Source organism: Protomyctophum parallelum (genome assembly GCF_964188405.1).
Source record: "Protomyctophum parallelum genome assembly, chromosome: 16".
NCBI classification, from domain to species: domain Eukaryota; kingdom Metazoa; phylum Chordata; class Actinopteri; order Myctophiformes; family Myctophidae; genus Protomyctophum; species Protomyctophum parallelum.
The window spans coordinates 40,368,723-40,393,688 of NC_139711.1; the positions used below are offsets into that span (position 1 = coordinate 40,368,723).

Below are 24,966 nucleotides of genomic sequence, written 5' to 3' on the forward strand. Positions count from 1 at the left end.
CTGCGTCATGTCACTGGCGGCATATAGTTTGGTCACGTGAAAAGGAAAAGCTAAGACATTTGTACTGTGAGAGAGGCTTTTGGTGAACTGGATGGTTGCAGCCAATTAACACCATTCAAATCTGACTAGCATCTTCACTTCAGTTAAGAGGATGAGACAGTCAAAAATGTATAGAGGCCGTATGCGTGTGACATCATCAACATACAACAACATAGCCGGAGGTTATGCGGCGACAGCTATACTGAGTGGCCAAAAACAAAAACCCTACTTCCTGGCCTTGACAGCCCATGCATCCACACCGAAAAAGTCCCATCTGATTGCATTGAACGACGTTAAACAACGTTAAAGGGGGTTTAAAAGTTTTTGTTATTATTTAGTTTTAAGGTTTTCTGAGCTCAATTGCACCCAAAAAAAAACCTGAACTTTTTAACATTCAGTAGATTTTCTGTGATCTGTGGGGTTTTCTGGCCCAAACAAGTGCTCTGATGTTCCTGCTGTTTGTGATGTCACGGCCTGCAAATCCCATTATGTGTCAATTATGTTCCAAACCCCAGAGAAAACCCCACACCACAGAAAACACACTGAATGTAAGTTCAGGTTGTTTGGGTGTAACTGAGGTCATGCAACCTAAAAGAAAAACGAAAAATAGAAATTAATTAACATTAATGTCATGAAACCTTTAACCCATTCTGACCTGAGATCAGATTAAAAAAATGTCTTCTACATCCTGACAGTTTTCCATTCTGACCTGAGATCAGATTCTAAAAATGTCTTCAACGTCAGTCGCTCTTCGATTTTTCAAAAAATAGCTAAAGCATAACGTAATGCTAAAGCCAAAAGGGGTTCCCGCCTAAAATGGATTAAACTCACTTTGCCACTCGATTGGCCACACACAAACAATACCCTCTAGTGTCTAGTGACTCTAGTCTATATGACTGTTGTCATATTGATTCTGGCGAGATGTTAATTTGTTAAATCACATTAACAGCCTCCTGGCATCTGTGCTGAAGCGGTGACATTATTGCATCAAGGACAGCTGCCAATTAATTACAAATGCAGGCTGACTTTGTTCCCCAGGTAATTGCTCATTTGTTGCTCTCAGCACCTGGTCAAATGGCTGTCTACAAACTAGACATTTCGCCCTGCTGTGTCTGTTTCCTTTAAACTGTAGGTGGTTAATGGATTCATTTATCTTTACATGAATTTCTCCCCCCTCTCTCTCTGCGTGGTTTTCGGTTCTCAGCCACAGTCGAGTCGAGACCCACTATGTCGTCTCGATCAATCACAATAGTGTCGTCTAGGAGGAGCCTGGTCGTGGACTACAGTGGTAAGGATTTTACACTCCACTGCCGCCGTTTACACAACACGTGTAACACAAAGATGTGTTATGTTGTGTCCATCAATCCGTCCGCCCGTGGCAAAGACTAGCTTGGCCTTGTCTGTATATAGGCTTAGATTTTTCAGACATGATTATAATGTTATTATTTTGATGATTTGATCATAAGACCCAATTACTCAAAGTCAGGTTCTTCCGAGTATGACTTGACGCGATGATATTTACTATGACACTATATGTACATGATGTATGGCACTGGCTGCACATTAGGAGCCCACTGTACTTGTGGTTCTCCAATGTTTTATTTTCAAGGACCCCCATAAGTCTGAGAGTATACAAACGGGCCCATTTGGTTCCATTTGTACACTCTCAGAGTTAGACCATGCTAGGGCTGTCCCCGACTAAGGATTTGTATAGTCGACTGATAGATGAATAAATTTGCTGTTAGTCGACTAATAGTCGACTGAGCAAAAAAAAAAAAAAAATTGTATATAAAAATACAATATTTACAAAAATATACAAAAATATTGTATTATTCCACTAGGTCTGTGGGGGACATAAACACATTTGAACATTCTGACTGTTCAAATCTCCAATGTGCATGTGGAGTGTGTCTGCCTGTGTGGCAATGTGCCACTGCCTGTGACTTGAATCGCACATCAGTGCGCTGGCCTGATAGACTCCAGGTTTTGGTGAACAACTGAGAGGCTTTTCATTAGCCAGATTGAGCACAGCAGGTGAGATTGAGATTCTGGAGTCTATCAGGCCAGCGCACTGTGCTCAGTCGACTAAGAGGTGGTCAGTCGACTGAGACCCGTTCCGATCGATTAGTCGACTATTCGACTAATCGAGGTCAGCCCTAGACCATGCAGAGTTGGACCATAATTATTAGACCTGTTATGGTTATTCAGGGATATCGCTTTGTGCTTCTCTCATGGTAATATTATTGTCCGCTCATTTTATGTCCATGGCAAAAATGGAATTTTGACATAAATGTCTGCCAGCTGCATGGTTGTTGTGTTGTGTTTTGTTGTCAGGGGTGGTGTTGTCGTCCTCCAAACCCAAGCTCCTGATGGAGGAAGACAGAGAGTCGGGGCTTGGCTCCACCCTAGACCTAATTGGCAGCTGTGAGGGTGGTGACAACAACAACCACCACATCTCCCAAAAAACTCCACCTGCGGATGCAGACATCTCCCTCAAAGAGACAGGTACAAGGGAGCATTGTACCGGGTGGGTAGAAACCTTGTACATAATATTATCTCCATATTTCATTCATAAAATGAATGCCCTATTTACTCATTTGTCGTGACAGTTTTGTCGTATAGTTCATGTACAAGCTCAAGTCGTTGCATTTTGAGGAATTGTAAGCTTGTAGATTAGCTATTTGTTTTGACAATTCTTTTTTTTTTTTTTTTTTTAAGATATTTTTTTGCGGCTTACGCCTTTATTGATTTTTTAAGGGATAGAAAGTAGGCTGACAGGAAACGGGAGAGAGATGGGGGGATGACATGCGGTAAAGGCCGTGTCGGGTCCGGGAGTCGAACCCGCGGCACACCGCGCCTGGATCACCAGTCCGGTGCCCAGACCGTTACGCTACGGCCTGGGCCAGACAATTTATTTTTGAGTGGTGCAACCATAGGGTGCAGCCACTCCAAGGCCCAGCTATGTCCGTCCCTATGTTTGTCCCTATGTATGTTTAGGTACCAACTACCAACAGGTGACAAAGTGGCGCTGTTGAGCTTCACACTGTGCACAGGTGCATGATGGGAAGCTGAGTTTTTAGCAGCCATTACGTGATTTCTGGTGTGACAGTACAGTACAGTGACAGTAGAGTACAGTACAGTAGAGGGACCCCCTGGGGACCCCCACACGGCAACTCTGTTATTTCTCGACTGTTTCGGAAACCGATCCGCCATCCTGGGCACATTCCTGTGGGTCTGGAACTTCCGGGGACCCCCTGGGGACCCCCACACAGAGTTGCACTCACTTCACTCATCTTCCCAAACCTTTCAGGTCGAGACCCAAAAGAGAGATTAGATATTTGTCTGTCTGTCTGTCTGTCTGTCTGTCTGTCTGTCTGTCTGTCTGTCTGTCTGTCTGTCTGTCTGTCTGTCTGTCTGTCTGTCTGTCTGTCTGTCTGTCTGTCTGTCTGTCTGTCTGTCTGTCTGTCGTAGCTCCTCACTGGCTGCACCAATCGCTCCGACCTTTCACACAGGCATAGACCATAATATTACAGAGGTCTTAACAAATTATTGATTAATAATTAATTTTGTAGTGCATTAAAATTCCCCATCGACTTACATAGGAAAATGCAAAAACTCACATGAAGTATTTTTCCCTCAGAAACCGTCTGAGCTACAGTTACAACACTTGGAGGGGAGGTTCATAATAATTAATACAATTAATTAGTAATGAATAATTAAATCCGTCGGCTTGGCCAGCCTCATAGCGTGGATTCCTCCCCACAGCACAGTGATTATCTTCCTCCCTTTGCTTTGAGCAGACGACTCTGCCGAGACATCCACTGGCTTCAATCCACACCATCAAAGCATCAAGGACTCCTGCATCAATATCTCCAAGGCCCCTCTGCTCCTCCTCCTCCTCTTCCTCTTCGTCTGTTCCTTGGATACGCTGAGCTCTGCCTTCCAGTTGGCAGGAGGTAAGACAAGTGGACCCTTTAGTCCACCAATGAGTCACTGACTAACTGGGCCGTGAGTGTTATTGCAAGCGTTACCCCAAATATTCTATTCATAATATCACATCTCTCTTTAAAACCTCTTGAGCCCCATTGCCCCCCGCGGGCCTCCACCTCTGAACAGCGCTCAGCGGGTTAATGGAGACCCAATCGGTCTCCGTTTCCATGTTCCGTTTCCACCCAGTTGCAGCCGAAAGGCTGACTCTGGTCCAGTGGACTCTGACCCAGAAAAGGTTGAGAACTCTGGGCTAATGAATGCAACACTGACTAACTATTAGAGTTGTTCACATTGTCCTGATACGACCCATGTGTGTACAGTAGATGGGATATTCGACTGGCGTGCACTGGGGGCTAGTGTGGCGTGTGTGATATGAAATGTGAGCTTACCATAATCACAGTAATCCTTTTTTCACCCAGTATTAATTATCTAATGTAATCCTAGGCGCCAACCTGGGGGGTGGGGGGGGGGGGGGGGGGGGCAGGCAGCGGACTGACCTCATGAGTCCAAGCTGCTTCTTTTCACCTGACGGGGGAGAGTTGACCCCGGCCGGACGTAGCACGTGGAAGGAACACGTTATTCTGACCAGCTCCTTTCCCCTCCATCAGGCCCACCTGGCTGGCCATGAGGAGGTAGTTTAGAGACCAGGATTACAGCATGTTTTTTGTGAGGGTATATCTCTACCCTAGGGGACACGGGGAGAACATGCATGCAAACTCCACACAGAAAGGCCCTTTCGCCAACCCCGCCTCAGGTATGGGCACTGATGATGCGGAGAAGAGAACACGCCCCCAGCGCCCACAGCAGGAATCAAACCCAGGACCTTCTAGCTGTGAGGCGACAGCACTACTGAGCCCCCCATAATCACAGTAATCCTTGTTCATATTCCATCATATTCAAGGGATTTTGGAGAGAAACGAAATTACTCCATGCATTTCATGCTTTCAATAGAGCACTGCAGAGCACTGTGAAATTGGTCTACATCTATTCTATATCTCTAATCCTCTTAAATAAAAGTTGAGAAAACGATATTACCATTTTATCCCATTTAGACCTGAGGCTGATTAAAAAAAAAAGGCTTCTAAATCCTGACAGTTTTCTGAAAAACCTATGTTTCTATGTCAGTCGTGTTCAACCTTTTCTATGTCAAGGACCCCCAGATTCATCTGAATCTGGCCGCAGACCCCCATCTGAAAATATGTAATTTCAGGGACCCCCCCCCCCCCCCCCAGAAGCAAAGTTATGAGTTAAAACGTTCATTGTGAAAGAATATATCCAAAGATTTGTGTCATATTTTTCAAAAATATCAGATCTACAAGCTCGAGCTATGAGCTTGTAGATCTGCTATTTTTCAACAGACGAAGTTTTAAATAATGGTTAAAACACCAAAAGGGGGTTCCCGGGTTAATGTTAAGGTGGCGTGTGATCAAGTGTACTGTACATACTGTACCTCTGAGATTGATAACCGTGCGTGCATCATGTGCACCTCCTCCTGACCTCTCTCTAGGTAAGGTAGAGGTTGGACATCCTCCAGGAGAACGCCGTGCTGTCCAACCCAGTGGGAGGCCTGGTGGTGGGCATACTGGTCACTGTGTTAATGTTAAGGTGCACATCCTCCTGACCTCTCTCTAGGTAAGGTAGCGGGGGACATCCTCCAGGAGAACGCCGTGCTGTCCAACCCAGTTGGAGGCCTGGTGGTGGGCATACTGGTCACTGTGCTGGTCCAGAGTTCCTCCACCTCCTCCTCCATCATCGTCAGCCTGGTGGCGTCTGGACGTGAGTGGGCGCCGAGTGCGTGCGCCGCGTGCATGCGTGCATGCGACATTTAGAGTGAATATATGCCATCTGTTCGTCTCTGTTGGTCTATAGGGCTCTATAGGGCTTTCTGGAGATGATGAATCAAATCAAGCTTTATTTTATTATTAAGCTTTTATTTAATTTTCTTAAATTTTATAATCAACCTCAACCTCCGTCATCGTCAGTCTGGTGGCGTCTGGACGTGTGTGTGTGTGTGTGTGTGTGTGTGTGTGTGTGTGTGTGTGCAACAATAATCATTTCATAAACTATATTTGGAGCAACGTCATCATCGACATCGATGGACTGCCATAAGCAAAGTGTGAGTGAATATATGTCATCTGTTCATCTCGCGGTTGGTCTGTTATGGAGATGATGAATCATATCAAATATAGATTTACTTTATAGAGCAGCTTTAAGTGCTGTATGTATGCATTCTGCTGCTAATGGATGGAGGTCACCTTTAAACAGCTTGTTTATCCGTATAGTGAGACTGCTCTGAAACCCCATGAATGGAAAATGGATAGCATTTATATATAGTGCTTACATTTATATAGTGCTTCTTCTACTAGTGTTTCCAAACCCTCAAATGCACTGAAGAATGTACCCATTCGCACACGCCGCCCGCAACGGTGGAACGCCATTACACATTAGTGCGTTGTGCGTCAGTGGTGGTATAACACATAAAAGTATCAATGACGCAATTTAGAAATGCTCTGTTAGAAGTAAAAGTCCATACCTCTACAATTTACTTGATAAAAGTACAAAAGTATTAGCCAAAAGTAGTACTCAATACAGTCTGCTAATTATGTATGCTTTGTAATAATAGTAATAATAATAATCAAAATCTACAGTTAGTAACTAGACGTTTTCAAATAATTGTAGTGGAGTAAAAGTACAATATTTGTATCCGAGATGTAGTGGAGTAGAAATAAAGTATTGGAAATACTCCAGTACAGTATATGTATTGTACAGTATGTACAACCACTGACACAACCACTGACATTCACACATTACACTGCTCTTCGGGAACAGTACTGGTACACACCTGGTAATTTGATGTTACCATGTCTTGTTTTTGCTTACTGTAAATCGCTCTGGATTAAGAGCGTCTGTAAATTGAAGTTAAAGGACCAGGTTCAATCTATCTTTATATAATAGGTCCTCACAAATACCATTTCTGTCTACTTGGTCTGTGTCTCAGAGGAGGGCTGTGGACACTTCAGAAACCATGAATACAGCGACTATCAGCGGTAGCCGGTAGGAAGGTTTGGTCATTTGAATCAAGATTATTTTTGAGTGGTGCAAGAGAGAGAGAGAGAGAGAGAGACCGACCGACCGACCGAGACCTTTAACGAAGCCTTTATTTAATTTTGTATACACTCACATATTCTTCAGGACATTTCTAGAAATGTCATGCTTTCATGCTCACAATAATATTAAAACCCATGTTTTTTTTTTTCCTTTTTTTCTTTTCTTCCTTATAGAGATAAAACCAGTGATTCTTGCTCAATGCTACACAAGAGGTTATCATGTCCCCACATCTCAACGAACTGTTCTAGACAGGAAATCAGTTTATAGTAGGCAAACTCTATTCTGAGACGAGCTGTTATCAGTCCTTTTGCCATGAGTTCTGGGTCTACTGACCCTGCTCCTTGCATTTTGTTCCTCCTAGTGAGCCAGATGCTAATCTTTACCTGTGCAAGTAAAAAGTTCAGCAGGCCCACTCGTCTCTTTTGTGATGCTTTATACTTTGGCCCAAAAATAAACACTTCATCACTTAGTTCTCCATTAAAACTGTTAAACCATCTCTGTAGCATCGCAAACAGACTACCAAGCCTTGGGCACCTTAACCATAGATGTTCAAGTGTTTCTTCCTCCTGACAGAAAGGACAACTTCTGCTGGCCCTAGAGTCAACTTCTGCTGGCCCTAGAGTCAATGTGTGCCACATGTCTGTTTGTAGCCACGGCCCCATGCACTATTCTCCACTGTAGATCCGCTGTGCGTTTCTCCACTGGAGCTTTGTACATACATGGACCTCCAGCTGCCCCGTGGGGAGGAGCCTGGTGCAAGTACTTCTGACCACTTCGACTCCCGTACTCCCACCAGTGCAGAGCTGCCAACCTGCACACATTTTGTGTACCAACCACGCAATTCTAGGTGTCTATACGCCTAGAATTGCGTGGTTGGTACACAAAATGTGTGCAGGTTGGCAGCTCTGCCAGTGTGACCTTGTTGATGACCTTGACACTCACAGCATATAGCGTCTTACTGGACAGTTCACGTATGTCTCCCAGCTTTGGTGTTGAAAAGGAGAGGAGTAAACCTTCCTCCTCCTCTCCTTCCTCTACTGCCGCAGAGACCTCTAGGACTGGGAACTCCCAACTCCTTTCATTCTGTTCACTCTCAGGTTCTCTTCCCAATATCTCTCTGAGTGGGCCGGGTAGTGAACAGATCACCTCACCTAACAGACGCTGCAGGAACCGAACAGACCTCAGACCAGTCTGCTCACTGAGGTTTTCCGCTGTTTTCCAGTCTCAGATCAGCTAGTTTCACCAGTCCTGCGCTTATTAATATTCTTTCAACCAAGTTGTTCTTTCTGCTGGACGCAAATCCAACTTGTGACTGTCTAGCTTCATTGATATCCATAATAAAGCTAATCTGACGGAGCAGAGAGAGAGGAGGGGGGGGGGGGGGGGGGAGAGAGAGGGGAGTTGCACCACTCGGTTCACACAGGTGTGATTTTTTATAAACAAATGCAAGAACGTTGGCTTCTATTTGAGGATGCTACACCTTTCCATGCAGGATGAAAAAGGTCGCAGTTGTGCTTTGAAAGGTTTCTGAATTGCCCTTCTTGCCCTCGCACTAATGAGACTTGTGCCATATTTTATTAAAGTAGGACCAATTATACGATGATAAGGTTGAAAGTGGGTGATGTGCTCCATTTAGAGTTCAGTGTCTTGCTCAAGGACACTTTTAGACACACGCAACCGGAGTTGGGAACCGGTTGTGTGCAATATGAAGTGTGAGATTACCATAATGAATCCTTAATCATATTCAAGCTTTTGGAGAGAAATGAGACTGTCGTTAATGTCAAGGCAATTATGTTTATGCACTGTCAAATAGGTCTACATCTATTTTACGGTAGCATACCGGTATACCTGTATAGACATATTATTCTGCTCATAACTTTGCAGACATTTTATATACTGTATAGTATACATAAATCATGATTGTAAAAAAAAGAAATTGAGAACCCACAAAATGTCCATGTGCATGCACCCCCCCCACACACAATCATTCTATAGTTGTGGCCCCCGGCCTAATCTACTTGAATACCTAGTATCTACTAGACCTCCTAAGCCACTGCATTGCATTCATCATACTAAAAGTGTGTGTGCACGTGCGCATATGACATGCAGGGATGCCCTAAACATTAAACCTCCCTCTGGAGTTAATTGCCTTGCGAATTGAAATCAGCTCTCATCGCCTATCAAAGTTTGGATGCCAGATGAAAGGTGAAGGGTCATATCATATTTAAGCATCAAACTTGCATATCACCCCATGTAACTAACCCATGTGCACTGTGTGTGCGCATGCTCCCACATCCGTGCATGCGCGTGTGTCAAGGGGATACTCATATGGGCAACCTTCCTTCCTCACTCACACACACACACACACACACACACACTCACACACACACACACACACACACACACCAATGTGGTGTCCTTTGCACTTATGTAAATGCATTCTAGTTGTAATGCCAGGTGAGAGATGCTCCATGAAGTATGGGTGCGTGCCACATATGCATAACAGCATGTCTCTGTCTCATATAGTGCTGGGGGTACGATCAGCCGTTCCTATCATCATGGGCTCCAACATTGGAACGTCGGTCACAAACACCATGGTGGCCATGATGCAAGCAGCCGAGAGGGATGACTTTAAACGGTGTGTTCGGGTGGTAAGATATACAATCAAACATGACATGCTGCTATTCATTGCCTCTGTATGTGACTTGAAACCTAAAGCCAGATTTATCCATCCCGATAGCAGAGCATGTCAGAATCACGTTAGTCACATCGCAGGTTTTACAACTGTGAATCATGCTGGTGAAATTATTTTTCGTGCAAGCTCCGTCTTTTGGGTTGTTTGCTAGGGAAGAAAGAGGGGGGGGGGGAATTAAAAAACTTCAGTGCACTGTGCCTACACATGTTGCGACTGCAGGTCGCAACATGTGTAGGCACAATGCAAGGAATAAATGCATTCGCCATGTATCCGAAAGGAAGTCTGATCCAATCATTTTTAGATTTCTCCAGTTTAATCCTGAGTTTAAGTTTTGTTGTGTTCAAGATCTGATTTTAGGCATGTTTAAGCCTCCAGGAAAATCCGTGTTGAGGTTCTTAATCCACTGTTTTTCATTAAAACGTCTTTGTCCTACTGTCCAGTTGGGATTGTGTTGAAGTCCAGCGCATTTTAGGGCTTCAATGCCATGAGCCATGAAATGTTGCACAAACCTTGTGGTTGTCTTTTTTCCATTGTTAATATTGTATCTGTGTTGTCCCAGCCTTGTACCTATTGTTTTACCCGTTTCTCCGACATATTGTAAACCACATTTGTTACATGTGATTAAGTAAATGCAGTTGCTGGTTCTGGTTGTTATTTGTTGTTTAATCTCTAACACGCGTTTTGTAGTTCTATTTTTGACTAATTGTTTGGGTTTGAAGTATTCTGGTCCCTCACGTGCTGGTGTGTTGATTTCTTTTTTGCTGTGTACTATAATCTTTAAGGTTTTTGTTTTTTCTGTAGGCCGATATCATTTTATAATCTTTTAGAAGATCATCCGTTCGGTTCTCAAAATTCCTTTTTATTCTGTTGTTGGCTAGTGTGCTCTGTGTTGAATAACTGGTTATCAGGGCCAATTTAGGGCCTGGATCTCGCACTCTTATTTCTAAGAAGGTACTTTGAGCTTTCCGGAGGAATGTCCTAGTGTATCCTCTTAGTCTGAGGGCCTTAAATAGTGTTTTACAAGCTATTTTGAAATCACTTCTTTGCGTGCAAATCCTATGGAATCTTAGTAGTTGTGATTTGACTATCCCTGTGTAAGAGTGTGTCGGGTGAAATGTATGTTATCAGGACCCACTTTAAAGTCCCTTTCATCCAATTTCGGGAGGAAACTATGGCCATGGCCTTTTAGAATATTGCGATTTAAATCTCTTAAGTTGTCTTTATCCTTGTGTGAGAGGTCATTTGAGAAGTTGATTAAAGGGATATGGATACTTGCGGTTGGAAATGCGTTCTGTGCTGCTGCGATGGTCTCATGCTGGTGAAATTATTTTTCGTGCAAGCTACGTCTTTCGGGGTTTTTGCTAGGGAAGAAAGAGGGGGGGGGGGGGGGGGGGTTATGTTCCGTATACGGTACATATAAGGTGCAGTGGCAATGCATTATAGGCCCACATACAGTAGTAGCCAAATAGAAATATACTTTGTTTGTGTAGAAACATTACATGACATGAAATGCAGCTCAAAGTGCTTTGCAGAGCAATAAAAAAAAAGTGAAGCACGAAGCATAAATCAACATTAAAATAATAGCAAAAATCAGTGACGACATGAATAACAACACAGAATTTAAAATCAACTAAAAGCAAGAGTGAAGAAATAGGTCTTGAGCTTTAAAGCTATGGTGTAATACATTTTTACTTTAATAAAAAAGTCCACCACAAGCCAACATGCCAATCACCCCTGCAGAATTTGACATAAAACTCACAATTGAAAACATGGTTCATTACCTCATCTGTGGCCTGTTGTGTTGAAATGCACATGTTTTCTCTAATTACGTATTGATTGTACACAGTGTAAATGCTCCAATCATTATATATATATTATACACACACATACACAATACTGTGAAGCATAACATTGGAAATGATTAAATCCATTGTATAGTGCATTCGCTGGGGCCACGATCCATGACTGCTTCAACTGGCTGTCGGTGCTGGTTCTGCTGCCCCTGGAAGTGGCTTGCGGCCTGATCTCCCGGCTGGCCCACCTCATGGTCACCTGCTTCAGCCTGCAGAGTGGGCCGGATGCTCCTGAGATGCTCAAGGTCATTACCGAACCCGTCACCAAGCTCATCATACAGGTGAGGAACCAGGCGGCGTTCATTTAAATTCTAATCATTTACAATGATGGCGAGATTTCACAAACGACAATGATACAACAACACAAGAACAAAGAAAAACAATACGTTAACAACAAAGACCTAAAAACGGTTACATGTTGTTGTTGACAGCAATCAGTTAAAACAGTTACATACATACAGGTAATGCACGATTATTAAGTATGTTCCTAAAATGGCCAATATTGATGCTAGGGTGTTCATTTTAAGTTCTTATTGTAAAAGATGCCAAGAATTGGGTGAACCAATGCTGAAAGGAGCATTTCCCAGAGTTGGCAAAAGGAGCCAGAAGGCCTAGCCAATCACTGGAGTGAGTTAAAATGTGAGTAGGTTTCTGATGGATGAGCATGGATGAGAAATAATGGTGGTAGTTTTCCAACCAGGGCTTTATAAATGAAAAGGTGACAATGATTAGTGGCATACATTCTGAATCACTTTACTTATAAGCTCAGTGGTGGAAAAATGTACTTGCATGTTTTGCTTAAAGCATCAAAATATGCTTAAAGTACCAAAAGTAAAAGTACTACTACTACTCATTGTTTTCAAATCTATAAAATGTTTAACAAACGTCTGAAAATAGCAGGTCTAGCTCAAAATGTGACACACTGTGAGCTTGTAGATCTGCTATTTTCAAATTACTGAAATATATAGGGTTGAAGTGGTTAGTGTCTTTTGCAATTATAATCTAAATCTACAAAGTAACTGGTATTAAACTAAAGTTTTCAAATACTTATAGTGGAGTAAAAGTACAATATTTTCCTCTGAGATGTAGTGGAGTAGAAGTAAAAGTACAGAAATGTGGAAATACTCCAGTAAAGTAAGCATACCTCAACATTTTACAGTACTTGAGTAAATGTACTACTTAGTTAGTTTACAGCACTGACATATAAGCCCAATTGTCCTGGTGACCAATTAAGCTGCTCATGTATTCGAAGCAGATCGAATACACAAAACATGGAGAAGTTTAGACATTATTTTGCTCCTAATTCCTCCCACAGTTGGACAAGGATGTGATCATGGGTCTCGCCATGGGAGATGAAAGCATGAGGAACAGGAGCCTGGTGAAACGCTGGTGTCAAGCTGACATCGCCATGGTAGTAAACATTTATTTACCAGTCACATCATGAACGCTGGGTTTTCTTTTATTCAACCCTTTTCTTTGCCCATTATTAATTCAGCATTTGAGCCAGGGACAAGTGGGACCACCGTTTGATCAGATTTAGCCTCTCTCAGGCCCAAACAAAAATAAAGAACATTTTGTTCTCGAGTCGTTCTATAAGATTTTATCCAAAATTCTGTGCTGTATTGATGTGGTACCATAGGAGAGATAACAGGCAAACGTTAAAGTTATCCACACTCACTCCAGAGGGCCACATTGCATATTACTGTCGTGGCAAAAAATAGCCACGACAGTCGCACTGTGACGCATTTTAAGATGGTCTTGTAGATCGGCTATTGGAATCCTGAAAAGTATTAATTTCAAATGCATTTAGTTATAGTCATGTTAACTCCATGAACTAAATACAAATACAGTGGACATAAAAAAGACAATACTAGTAATTAGCTGAAATCAATAATATATCAGTATTCTGATATTAACCCATTCTGAACGGGCACCCATTTTGGTGTCAGCATCATGTTATGCTTTAGCTATTTAAAAATAGCAGATCTACAAGCTCATATCGCGCCACCGAGTGGCGCGATACGAGCTTGTAGGTCTGCTATTTTTGAAAAATCGAAGAGCGACTGACATTTTTAGAATCTGATCTCAGGTCAGAATGGGTTCATCAGACCAGTGTGTGTCCGGCGGAAACCCTCGTATGAATCTGATCTCAGGTCAGAATGGGTTAACCTGCGGGCCGGCCGCATTAAGTGATGGCATGTGGCCCCCGGGCCCAGTTTCCCATGCATGCTCTATAGCACTACCTCGTGTCTCTCTGTGCACGGCCCATGGGTTCATCATGCCAAACCATGTCTGCCTTTCCTCACACCTTCCTCCTATGTGTCTGTTTCTTCAGCCCACAGTGAACGGGAGCTCCAGTGGTCCAGTCAACTGCAGCAGCACACCCTGTTGGCTGGTTGATGACATGACCTTGATTAAACACAACTTGACTACAGAGATCAGCGTTCAGAGATGTGAGTTAATTTATACAACTCAACTCAGTACCTCATTGTTTTGATATGAAACATATGCATGCCTATTATATTGTGCATTAGATGGAATGCTTTTATACAGTACACTATGCTTTAGAAGTATTATCTTAAGTATTACCCAATTTGCAGTCGTTTTTATCAGCTTGCAGAGCTGATCAATGATCAGACTGTCTAGTCTAGTCACGTGTAACCTCGCCTCACCAGGCTTTCCACCACCTCGGAGGAAAGCCTGCATGGTCTCTGTTTCAAAAGTCTGTATGATCCGGTCGGGAGCGGATGATATCGTTACGTCATGGTGTAGTATTGTTTTGTAGTCGACAGGCAGGAACAACAGGCGGCGGAAACGTCCTTTTCCCTCAAACCGATTTTTCTCAATAAAAGCTCTCGTAGCCTGTAGCTTTTATTAAGAAAAAGGACGTTGCCGCCCTGTTGTTCCTGCCTGTCGATATCATCCGCTCCCGACAGGATCATATACCCTAAATGAAATGGCCCAGGCTAAGTCACGTGTGGTCTAGTAGCGATGTAGGGGCGAGATTTTCATGATTGGCTGGCCTCTAAGCCAATGGGAGACTAGCCCTATAGGCTATAGCCAATGGGATATTTCTGGCAGAAGCCCTTGACGGCTGATTTCACCAATATGAGACGGCACTGGAATTCTCCTCCCATCCACTTGCGTTGAGTTGCTCACCCAGCGCATGAGGCGTTTTCACCACCTCTTACGGTTGGCTACGTCATCGAATTGCATTCAATTCAATGGAGCTTTCACGAACCCGCTGGGCCATAAACATGTGAGTGCACGTGCGTCACCCATAGTGACGCCATCGGCCCAATGCCGCTCGAGATGCAGTACCTACTTTCGGCCACCATGTCCATTTAGCTTTTAAGTGTTTTAAGAGTTAAGGGTCTTGATTTCACCCTTCTGCTGGGACACTAAGCTAGCCTGTCTAATAAGCCAGACTCAAATCACACTGTCGTGTGGCAACTCTTTTTTGCCAACGGCTGATTCGGTCTGGCTTATTAGCCAGGCTAACACTAAGCCCCACGGCCAGTGGGACAGTAAGCCCCACGGCCAATGGGACAGTAAGCCCGCTCTCTCTCCCCCAAACGAGACTACAGAAAGCCCCACTAAGGTACAATATGCAAGAGAAGGGAATGCAAGCTGTTCTTGTTTATCTGCAATCTTTTTGCCAGTGTGAAATGGCGTGCGCCGAATGATTCATCCCCAGTGTTGTGTACTGTGGTCAGGCAGGCACCTGTTTGCGTCTGCCCAGCTGTCAGACCTGGCTGTGGGGCTCATCCTTCTGGCATGTTCCCTGGTTGTCCTCTGCACCTGTCTGGCCGTCCTGGTCAAGTTGCTCAACTCCCTTCTGAAAGGCCAAGTGGCAAAGGTCATCCAGAAGGTCATTAACACAGGTGGGCAGACCTTGATTATTATTAAAAAATCACACCCGTGTGAACTGAGTGTTGCAACTCCCCCCCCACCACCTCTCTCTCTCTCTCTCTCTCTCTCTCTCTCATTAGCAGGCAACACAGCAGCACTATCCCTCTCTGTTTCTGGCACCCCCTACTGGTACAAATAAGTCATATACTCGTGCTCATGGCCACATAGCCACATAGGCACGCACGGACATTGCTGGTTGTAGGAGTGGTTGCACCACTCAAAAAAGAAAAAATGGCTTTAGTCAGTAATTTGAGATAGATCAAGGTACATATAGTTAGTTAGTTAGTTAGTTAGTTGCTGCGAGAGTGAGGTCTAGCCAACACCAACTCTGGATTCCTCGATCGCTCCCCTCCACAAATTCCTCTCCAACATCAGGTTCTTGAGCTGTGCAGTGTTGTCAGCCAAGCTGTCGCGCCGCAGCACATATTGGGGTTAGGGTTGAGGTTAGGATTAATCCCAGTGGTGTAAAGTAAAGTGTACATTTACTCAAGTACCGGTACCGTACTTGAGTAAGATTTTATTTGGGGTATTTTTTATTTTACTGGAGTATTTGCAATTTTCAGTACTTTTACTTTTACTCCACTACGTCTCAGAGGCAAATATTGTACTTTGACTCTACACGCTACAATTATTACTATTACTATAGTTACTATAGTTTATATTATTACAAAACCTACAGTAAATACATCAGCCCTATATACATTTTTTAAATAGTTGATCGTGAGCTTGTAGATTTTTTATAATTTTTGTACATTTTATACACATTTGAAATGAGTGCATAATGTATACACTTTTAGTACTTTATGTACATTTTGATACCAATACCTTTGTACCTTTTTTAATTATAGACTTTTACTTCTAACTAAGAGCAGTATCGATACTTTTATTTAAGCAAAACTGATTGAGTACTTTTTCTACCACTGGTCAATCCTAACACGTAATCATATAACGTCAACAGCTGACAGCAATGAAGAATGAGTAGCAAACCAAATAATGAAAAATTGTATTAATATCTCATCTCTCTCTCTCTCCGCCGCAATAGATTTACCGTACCCATTTGGCTGGCTGGCGGGATATGTGGCCATGTTGATTGGTGCAGGGATGACATTCATTGTCCAGAGCAGCTCTGTTTTCACTTCAGCGTTGACCCCACTGATAGGTGAGTGACCCCTTGGCCCACGTGTAATAAAAAATAAAAAGTGAGGGGCGCTAGTATATTAAAGTCTAACTCATGTTGATTAGGTGATGTAATGGTGATGTAACAGTGCCAACACAAATATGAAATGCCATTAACAATAACGAGACAATATGACGTAATGATGGACAATATGACGTAAATTTTCCCCTTCATTGTCAATGGCGTTTTTAAAACAAACATTGAACATTGAATCTTCCGCCGTAGTCTGAAAACCCACCTTTTCAGACTCCATCATGGCCCATAGCACTTACCCTACCCCCTTAGATAGCATTTCTGTAGACTTAGATAGCATTTGATACAGACTTATAGCATGTTATGTAGACGGCACTGTAATTGCATTGTATGTAGTCATAGCACGTCATAGTACATATGTATAGCATAGTATAGTATATATGTATAGTTTATATGTATATTCATTATATAGATATTCCACTGTTACGTTCTTAGCTTACGCATGTTTCATGATAAATGCTTTTTATGTGATGTATTCCCATGCTTTTTTGTTCTTGCTTAATGTAAATCGCTCTGGATTAAGAGCGTCTGCTAAACTAAAAACAAACATTAAACCTGTATATAGGACTCAACCATATATATTATGTCCTTGAAATAAAACTCATAACTCAATCACTCAATTATATTTAAAAAATCGATACAAATAATAATAATTATATCATGACAAAATCCAACTCTCTATACTACAGTGTTTGTGCTACAAAATATGATAGCACAATGATAACACATTTGTCCACCGTGCGAAGGTGCGAAGGTTTCTCACAGCAGGGACATGGTGCTCCTGCTGTAGACAGACCTTAGCTGATCTGTTCTGTATCGTGCTAAGGTTTCTAGACAGACCTTAGCTGATCTGTTCTGTATCGTATAAGGTTTCTCACATGGTGCTCCTCTGTGGACAGACCTTAGCTGATCTGTTCTGTATCATGCTAAGGTTTCTCACATGGTGTTCCTCTGTGGACAGACCTTAGCTGATCTGTTCTGTATCGTATAAGGTTTCTCACATGGTGCTCCTCTGTGGACAGACCTTAGCTGATCTGTTCTGTATCATGCTAAGGTTTCTCACATGGTGCTCCTGCTGTAGACAGACCTTAGCTGATCTGTTCTGTATCGTATAAGGTTTCTCACATGGTGTTCCTCTGTGGACAGACCTTAGCTGATCTGTTCTGTATCGTGCTAAGGTTTCTCACATGGTGTTCCTCTGTAGACAGACCTTAGCTGATCTGTTCTGTATCGTGCTAAGGTTTCTCACATGGTGTTCCTCTGTAGACAGACCTTAGCTGATCTGTTCTGTATCGTATAAGGTTTCTCACATGGTGCTCCTCTGTAGACAGACCTTAGCTGATCTGTTCTGTATCGTGCTAAGGTTTCTCACATGGTGTTCCTCTGTGGACAGACCTTAGCTGATCTGTTCTGTATCGTGCTAAGGTTTCTCACATGGTGCTCCTGCTGTAGACAGACCTTAGCTGATCTGTTCTGTATCGTGCTAAGGTTTCTCACATGGTGTTCCTCTGTAGACAGACCTTAGCTGATCTGTTCTTTATCGTGCTAAGGTTTCTCACATGGTGCTCCTGCTGTGGACAGACCTTAGCTGATCTGTTCTGTATCATGCTAAGGTTTCTCACATGGTGTTCCTCTGTGGACAGACCTTAGCTGATCTGTTCTGTATCGTGTTAAGGTTTCTCACATGGTGTTCCTCTGTAGACAGACCTTAGCTGATCTGTTCTGTATCGTGCTAAGGTTTCTCACATGGTGTTCCTCTGTGGACAGACCTTAGCTGATCTGTTCTGTATCGTATAAGGTTTCTCACATGGTGCTCCTCTGTGGACAGACCTTAGCTGATCTGTTCTGTATCATGCTAAGGTTTCTCACATGGTGTTCCTCTGTGGACAGACCTTAGCTGATCTGTTCTGTATCGTGTTAAGGTTTCTCACATGGTGTTCCTCTGTGGACAGACCTTAGCTGATCTGTTCTGTATCATGCTAAGGTTTCTCACATGGTGTTCCTCTGTGGACAGACCTTAGCTGATCTGTTCTGTATCGTGCTAAGGTTTCTCACATGGTGTTCCTCTGTGGACAGACCTTAGCTGATCTGTTCTGTATCGTATAAGGTTTCTCACATGGTGCTCCTCTGTGGACAGACCTTAGCTGATCTGTTCTGTATCATGCTAAGGTTTCTCACATGGTGTTCCTCTGTGGACAGACCTTAGCTGATCTGTTCTGTATCGTGCTAAGGTTTCTCACATGGTGTTCCTCTGTAGACAGACCTTAGCTGATCTGTTCTGTATCGTGCTAAGGTTTCTCACATGGTGTTCCTCTGTGGACAGACCTTAGCTGATCTGTTCTGTATCGTATAAGGTTTCTCACATGGTGCTCCTCTGTGGACAGACCTTAGCTGATCTGTTCTGTATCATGCTAAGGTTTCTCACATGGTGCTCCTGCTGTAGACAGACCTTAGCTGATCTGTTCTGTATCGTATAAGGTTTCTCACATGGTGTTCCTCTGTGGACAGACCTTAGCTGATCTGTTCTGTATCGTGCTAAGGTTTCTCACATGGTGTTCCTCTGTAGACAGACCTTAGCTGATCTGTTCTGTATCCTGCTAAGGTTTCTCACATGGTGCTCCTCTGTGGACAGACCTTAGCTGATCTGTTCTATATCGTGCTAAGGTTTCTCACATGGTGTTCCTCTGTGGACAGACCTTAGCTGATCTGTTCTGTATCGTGTTAAGGTTTCTCACATGGTGTTCCTCTGTGGACAGACCTTAGCTGATCTGTTCTATATCGTGCTAAGGTTTCTCACATGGTGTTCCTCTGTAGACAGACCTTAGCTGATCTGTTCTGTATCGTGTTAAGGTTTCTCACATGGTGCTCCTCTGTAGACAGACCTTAGCTGATCTGTTCTGTATTGTGCTAAGGTTTCTCACATGGTGCTCCTCTGTAGACAGACCTTAGCTGATCTGTTCTGTATCGTATAAGGTTTCTCACATGGTGTTCCTCTGTGGACAGACCTTAGCTGATCTGTTCTGTATGCTAAGGTTTCTCACATGGTGTTCCTCTGTGGACAGACCTTAGCTGATCTGTTCTATATCGTGCTAAGGTTTCTCACATGGTGTTCCTCTGTGGACAGACCTTAGCTGATCTGTTCTGTATCGTGCTAAGGTTTCTCACATGGTGTTCCTCTGTAGACAGACCTTAGCTGATCTGTTCTGTATCGTGCTAAGGTTTCTCACATGGTGTTCCTCTGTAGACAGACCTTAGCTGAGATTCGTTCCAGGATAAACAAAAACAATGTTTTTCATACCTGTTGCCTGCAGGCTAGACTTTACAGTAATCCAAGGCATGATTCTTCAGGCGGGCGTGATAAGCTTGTTTACTGCTGTCCTTTTGGGGGCGTCTATATTGCTTTGCAATTTCATGTAACCCACAGGGTGGTTATAGTTATATTAGATGAAGCATCTCAGCAATGGAAACGCAATCAGAAAGCCCTTATAGCAGTGAAACGATTGTGTTCATTCCAATGATGTATCAATATCATTTTTGAGAGGGGCTTATACAGTGTACTACCAGCAGCACCAAATCATCTCTCCCTCTCTCTCTCTCTCTCTCTCTCTCTCTCTCTCTCTCTAGCTCTCTCTCCCTCCCACTCCTTAAGTGTCCTTGAGTCGGAGAAAGGTCCTTTCAAATCAAATGTAGTATTGTTATTATTTACCTCAGTCTATTGTCTGTCCCAGAGTTATGAGGGCCGATTCATACTCATTAGAGCCTAATGTGACGTCATTTGAGGTTCGGGAGGGGGTGGGGAATACAAGAAGACTCACCCCGTTTCTGTTTTCCTCCCAGAAGTTTCCCCAGTGAGGGGTGGGAGAGGCTAGACAGCAGACGGCTGGATTTTGAATTTCTCTAACTATAAACTTTCATGACAGCAGACAGCCTAAGTACAAATATAATTTATGAAAAGCTACTACAGTGAATTCTGTTCACATAAGTTGTTGTAGGATATGTGGGGATTATCTGACGAGGTACCATTTGAGGGGGCAAAACCTTACACTAAATAATACTAAATTGTTTATAGGGTCAATATAAGTAATATAATATAGCCTTTCCACAGGAGTATCTTTTTATATTTTTCCAAAAAGAATACAAACAGCCAATAGCATATTACAAAGTTATCCCCCTCACTGGGGAAAATTCCGGGAGGAAAGACGGGCACGCACCGGGGTGAGTCTTCTTGTTACCGGGGTGGGTACCGTCCTAAAGTCGGCTCTTCTGTGCTACTGAAAATTTCTGACGAGCCGAAGTCATTTCGGCACTACAGCGCAGAAACAGCGGTGAAATAGGAGTATGAATCGGCCCTAACTCTGTACATTCTTTTTCAAGTTTTTCTTTGACTTTACACATCCATTTTATTGAAAACCAAATACAAGAAATTGTGCTCAACTTCAAATCCCATAACATAATGCACGGAGCAGAGAGTCATGGGGAAAAACGTAGGCATTGATTCCTTCTTCAGGTGCGAATATGAGGATTTATTTCTTTGAGCATGTTTTTACCTCCCTGCCCTTGGAAAAGAAAGCTATTAGGGGGGATGAACCATAGCTTATTCCAGAGGAGAGTGAGGATTAGAAATAAACTTTCCCCCTTGCCAATGCCCTCTCCCCTCCCCTCCCCCCTCCCCTCCCCTCCCCCCCCCCCCCCCCCCCCCATCCTCCAAAGTAAACTGAACTGAAATGGGATTGAACTGCACTTGACATCATTTCACTTTTTAGAATGCACAACAACACTTTATTATACTGTGCTGTAACTGTTCCCACTGAGCATTTCTCAGGCTTTTAGATTGTCTAAAATACGTCTAAATGGCCGTCTAAAAATGGGTTATAAATGGTTTAAAATTGAAAGTATTTTTTCCGCGGTCTAAGGTTAGATTAGACGAACGTTGTTTCGTATTCTCCAATGCACAGCTATGTGTGCCTGTCTGTCTGTCTGTCTGTCCGTCTGTACTGTATGTCCGTTTGAGTACGGAATGTCTGTCTGAGTATAGGACCTATTGACCCTGCAGCTGAATGTCTGTCTGAGTATAGGACCTATTGACCCTGCAGCTGAATGTCTGTCTGAGTATAGGACCTATTGACCCTGCAGCTGAATGTCTGTCTGAGTATAGGACCTATTGACCCTGCAGCTGAATGTCTGTCTGAGTATAGGACCTATTGACCCTGCAGCTGAATGTCTGTCTGAGTATAGGACCTATTGACCCTGCAGCTGAATGTCTGTCTGAGTATAGGACCTATTGACCCTGCAGCTGAATGTCTGTCTGAGTATAGGACCTATTGACCCTGCAGCTGAATGTCTGTCTGAGTATAGGACCTATTGACCCTGCAGCTGAATGTCTGTCTGAGTATAGGACCTATTGACCCTGCAGCTGAATGTCTGTCTGAGTATAGGACCTATTGACCCTGCAGCTGAATGTCTGTCTGAGTATAGGACCTATTGACCCTGCAGCTGCCTGCAGGCCCCAGTCGTGCTTTTGGGCAACATTTCTATATTTATATTTTTTACATTTCTGTTCTTTTTTTCACCTAAACATCATCATTGATGTTCATTGTCTTACAATGCCATTGGTCAATGGTCATGAAATTTGCATATAAATATCCCCCACAGAGGCAGAAACTCACACAACTTCAAAATCTTTGGACTAGCAGCACACTGACTCTGTTTGCCCAGAATGGAACAGAGCCTTATCAGCGGTAACACCTGTGAAGGAAGTAGGCCCAAGCATTTAGCCTATTATGAAAGGGCCCCAAGTTCTTTGAGCATTTAGCCTATTATGAAAGGGCCCCAAATTCTTTGAGCATTTAGCCTATTATGAAAGGCTTTCCAAAATGGCGTGTGTGCATATAGAGCCCATTTGGTGATTACAACAACCATGTTATTGGTGCTCTACCTTCAGGTATTGGCGTGATCAGCCTGGAGAGGGCGTACCCCCTGACACTGGGCTCCAACATTGGAACCACTGCTACCGCCCTTCTAGCAGGCCTGGCCAGCCCTGGAGACAAGCTGGCTGCTGCCATTCAGGTACAGAACCACTGCTACCGCCCTTCTAGCAGGCCTGGCCAGTCCTGGAGACAAGCTGACTGCTGCCATTCAGGTACAGAACCACTGCTACCGCCCATCTAGCAGGCCTGGCCAGTCCTGGAGACAAGCTGACTGCTGCCATACAGGTAACCTCGCTTCACCAGGCTTTCCACCTTGGAGGAAAGCCTGGTCTGTGTTACTAAATCGCCGTGTGATCCGGTCGAGAGCGGGTGATATCATACGTGATGTTGTAGTCACTGGTTTGTTTATAGTCATCAGATTGGAACCACAACCGGAATAAGAGCTACCCAAAATAATTCCCAGCGATCATCATTTTAGGGCCTACCCAATAAAATAGAATTTCCCAGTGGAATAACGAAGGTAGGCGCTAAATGGTCTCTGGAAAGTGCACTCACATTTATATTTATTTTGTATTCAGCAAAGAATCAGCAAAACTACGCCGCACCAAGGATTTTATTGTGTAGGCAACTAGGCGCCTTCTATCTTGACCCTTGTACTTTTTTTAGATTGCCTTGTGTCACTTCCTCTTCAACATCTTTGGCATCTTGCTGTGGTACCCCGTGCCCGCCACTCGCCTGCCCATCAGGATGGCTCGAGTCCTGGGCGAGCGCAGCGCCAAGTACCGCTGGTTCGCCGTGCTCTACCTGCTCCTCTGCTTCCTGCTGCTCCCCGTGCTGGTGCTGGGCCTCTCGCTGGCCGGCTGGCGGGTCATGGTGGGCGTGGCCGCTCCATTCCTGGGTGTGACTGTGTTCATCACCGTGGTCAACCTGATGCAGTCCCACAGCCCCCGCACGCTGCCCAGCCCGCTGCGGAGCTGGGACTTCCTGCCCCCGTGGATGCGCTCCCTCAAACCCCTCGACCGCCTGATCGCCAGGGCGACCGTTTGCCGCGGTCCCGGACGCGCAGAGGGCGGACGAGGGCAGGGCGAGACAGCCGCCTCCTCACTGCCGACACCCCCTACAGACCCTAACCCGCCACCTTCCTCTGCCCAGAGGAGGGTGGAGTCGGCTGCATATGACAACCCCATCCTGGCCTATGTGGATGAGACCACGGGAGGCGCACGGGTGTTTAAACTGAGGGGGTTGGAGCGGTGCAACAGCACTCCACTCTAACAGAGCATGGAGATTCTAGGTCGCACGTTATAGCCCAATAGCGTCACGTTTCAACCATGTCTGATGTCTTTGCAGCTGGTAAGGTCTTCACACACCAGGGGCGTGATGAAGACCTTGAATGAATATGTAGTGAATATGTAGCATCAAATTTATTCTTTACAGTTGATGTCTCTATCCTTATGCTTTATGGAAAAGCTCAGAAAAATCAACCTTGTTCCAATTAAAAATCACGTCGCTTTATCGCCATGAATACTCATGTTCTGTGGCGAAGATTCGTGGGAATCAAAATGGTGTTCGTTTGTTGCGAGCCTTCCTTTCTTCAACTGAATATACTCAAAAAATATATTTTCAGGTGAATTAATCGCACAAATTATGCCCCGGAGTGTAAGTGTAAGGACTGTATTGTAAGACTAATGTGGTAGTAAGTAAGTGTAAGTGTAAGGACTGTATTGTAAGACTAATGTGGTAGAGGTAGATAATTGAAGGTAATGATGCTTTGACCAGAGTCCCAGCTTAGGCTGCTGTTTGTAATGGTCTGGTTAGAGTGGAAATATATCAAACCTGTACTATTAATGTTTAAATACCACAATTAACTGGGCAAATAGGCCTATTACTGCATGTTTACTGATTATTATTTTGATAGTAGTGATGAAATACTGTATAGTGTATATGAACTATTTTACAATTTTACAATTGCACTGCTGAATGCACAAAAATGTGATGAAACACTGCGGTGAATTAATGGAATGATTTCATTACCTAATCACTGGTGCTCATGTGTTTGAATGTGTACTGTACTCAGTAACAATCACAAATACTGTACTTTTTTTTTCATTTAACCTTTATTTAACCAGTAAAATCACATTGAGACTGCGTCTCTTTTACAAGTGGGAACTGGCCAAGAGGCAGAAATAAAAATTACACTTCAATACCACATCGTCAATGTTACATTTTGAACCA

The 24,966-nt window shown here is 43.7% G+C and overlaps 1 protein-coding gene across 1 annotated transcript; it reads left to right on the forward strand.

The window, feature by feature from the left end:
- Nucleotides 1-1,266: 1,266 nt before the first annotated feature.
- LOC310873793 (sodium-dependent phosphate transport protein 2A-like) lies at nt 1,267-24,006 on the forward strand (the record flags this gene model as incomplete). Its single annotated transcript, XM_083786344.1, has 12 exons — nt 1,267-1,327; nt 2,374-2,544; nt 3,840-3,995; nt 5,662-5,805; nt 9,664-9,775; nt 11,771-11,966; nt 13,001-13,096; nt 14,021-14,138; nt 15,402-15,569; nt 16,640-16,756; nt 22,749-22,873; nt 23,401-24,006. The coding sequence occupies 12 exons, from the start codon at nt 1,267-1,269 to the stop codon at nt 24,004-24,006; spliced, it is 2,070 nt and encodes a 689-aa protein (XP_083642470.1).
- Between the last annotated feature and the right edge of the window lie 960 nt (nt 24,007-24,966).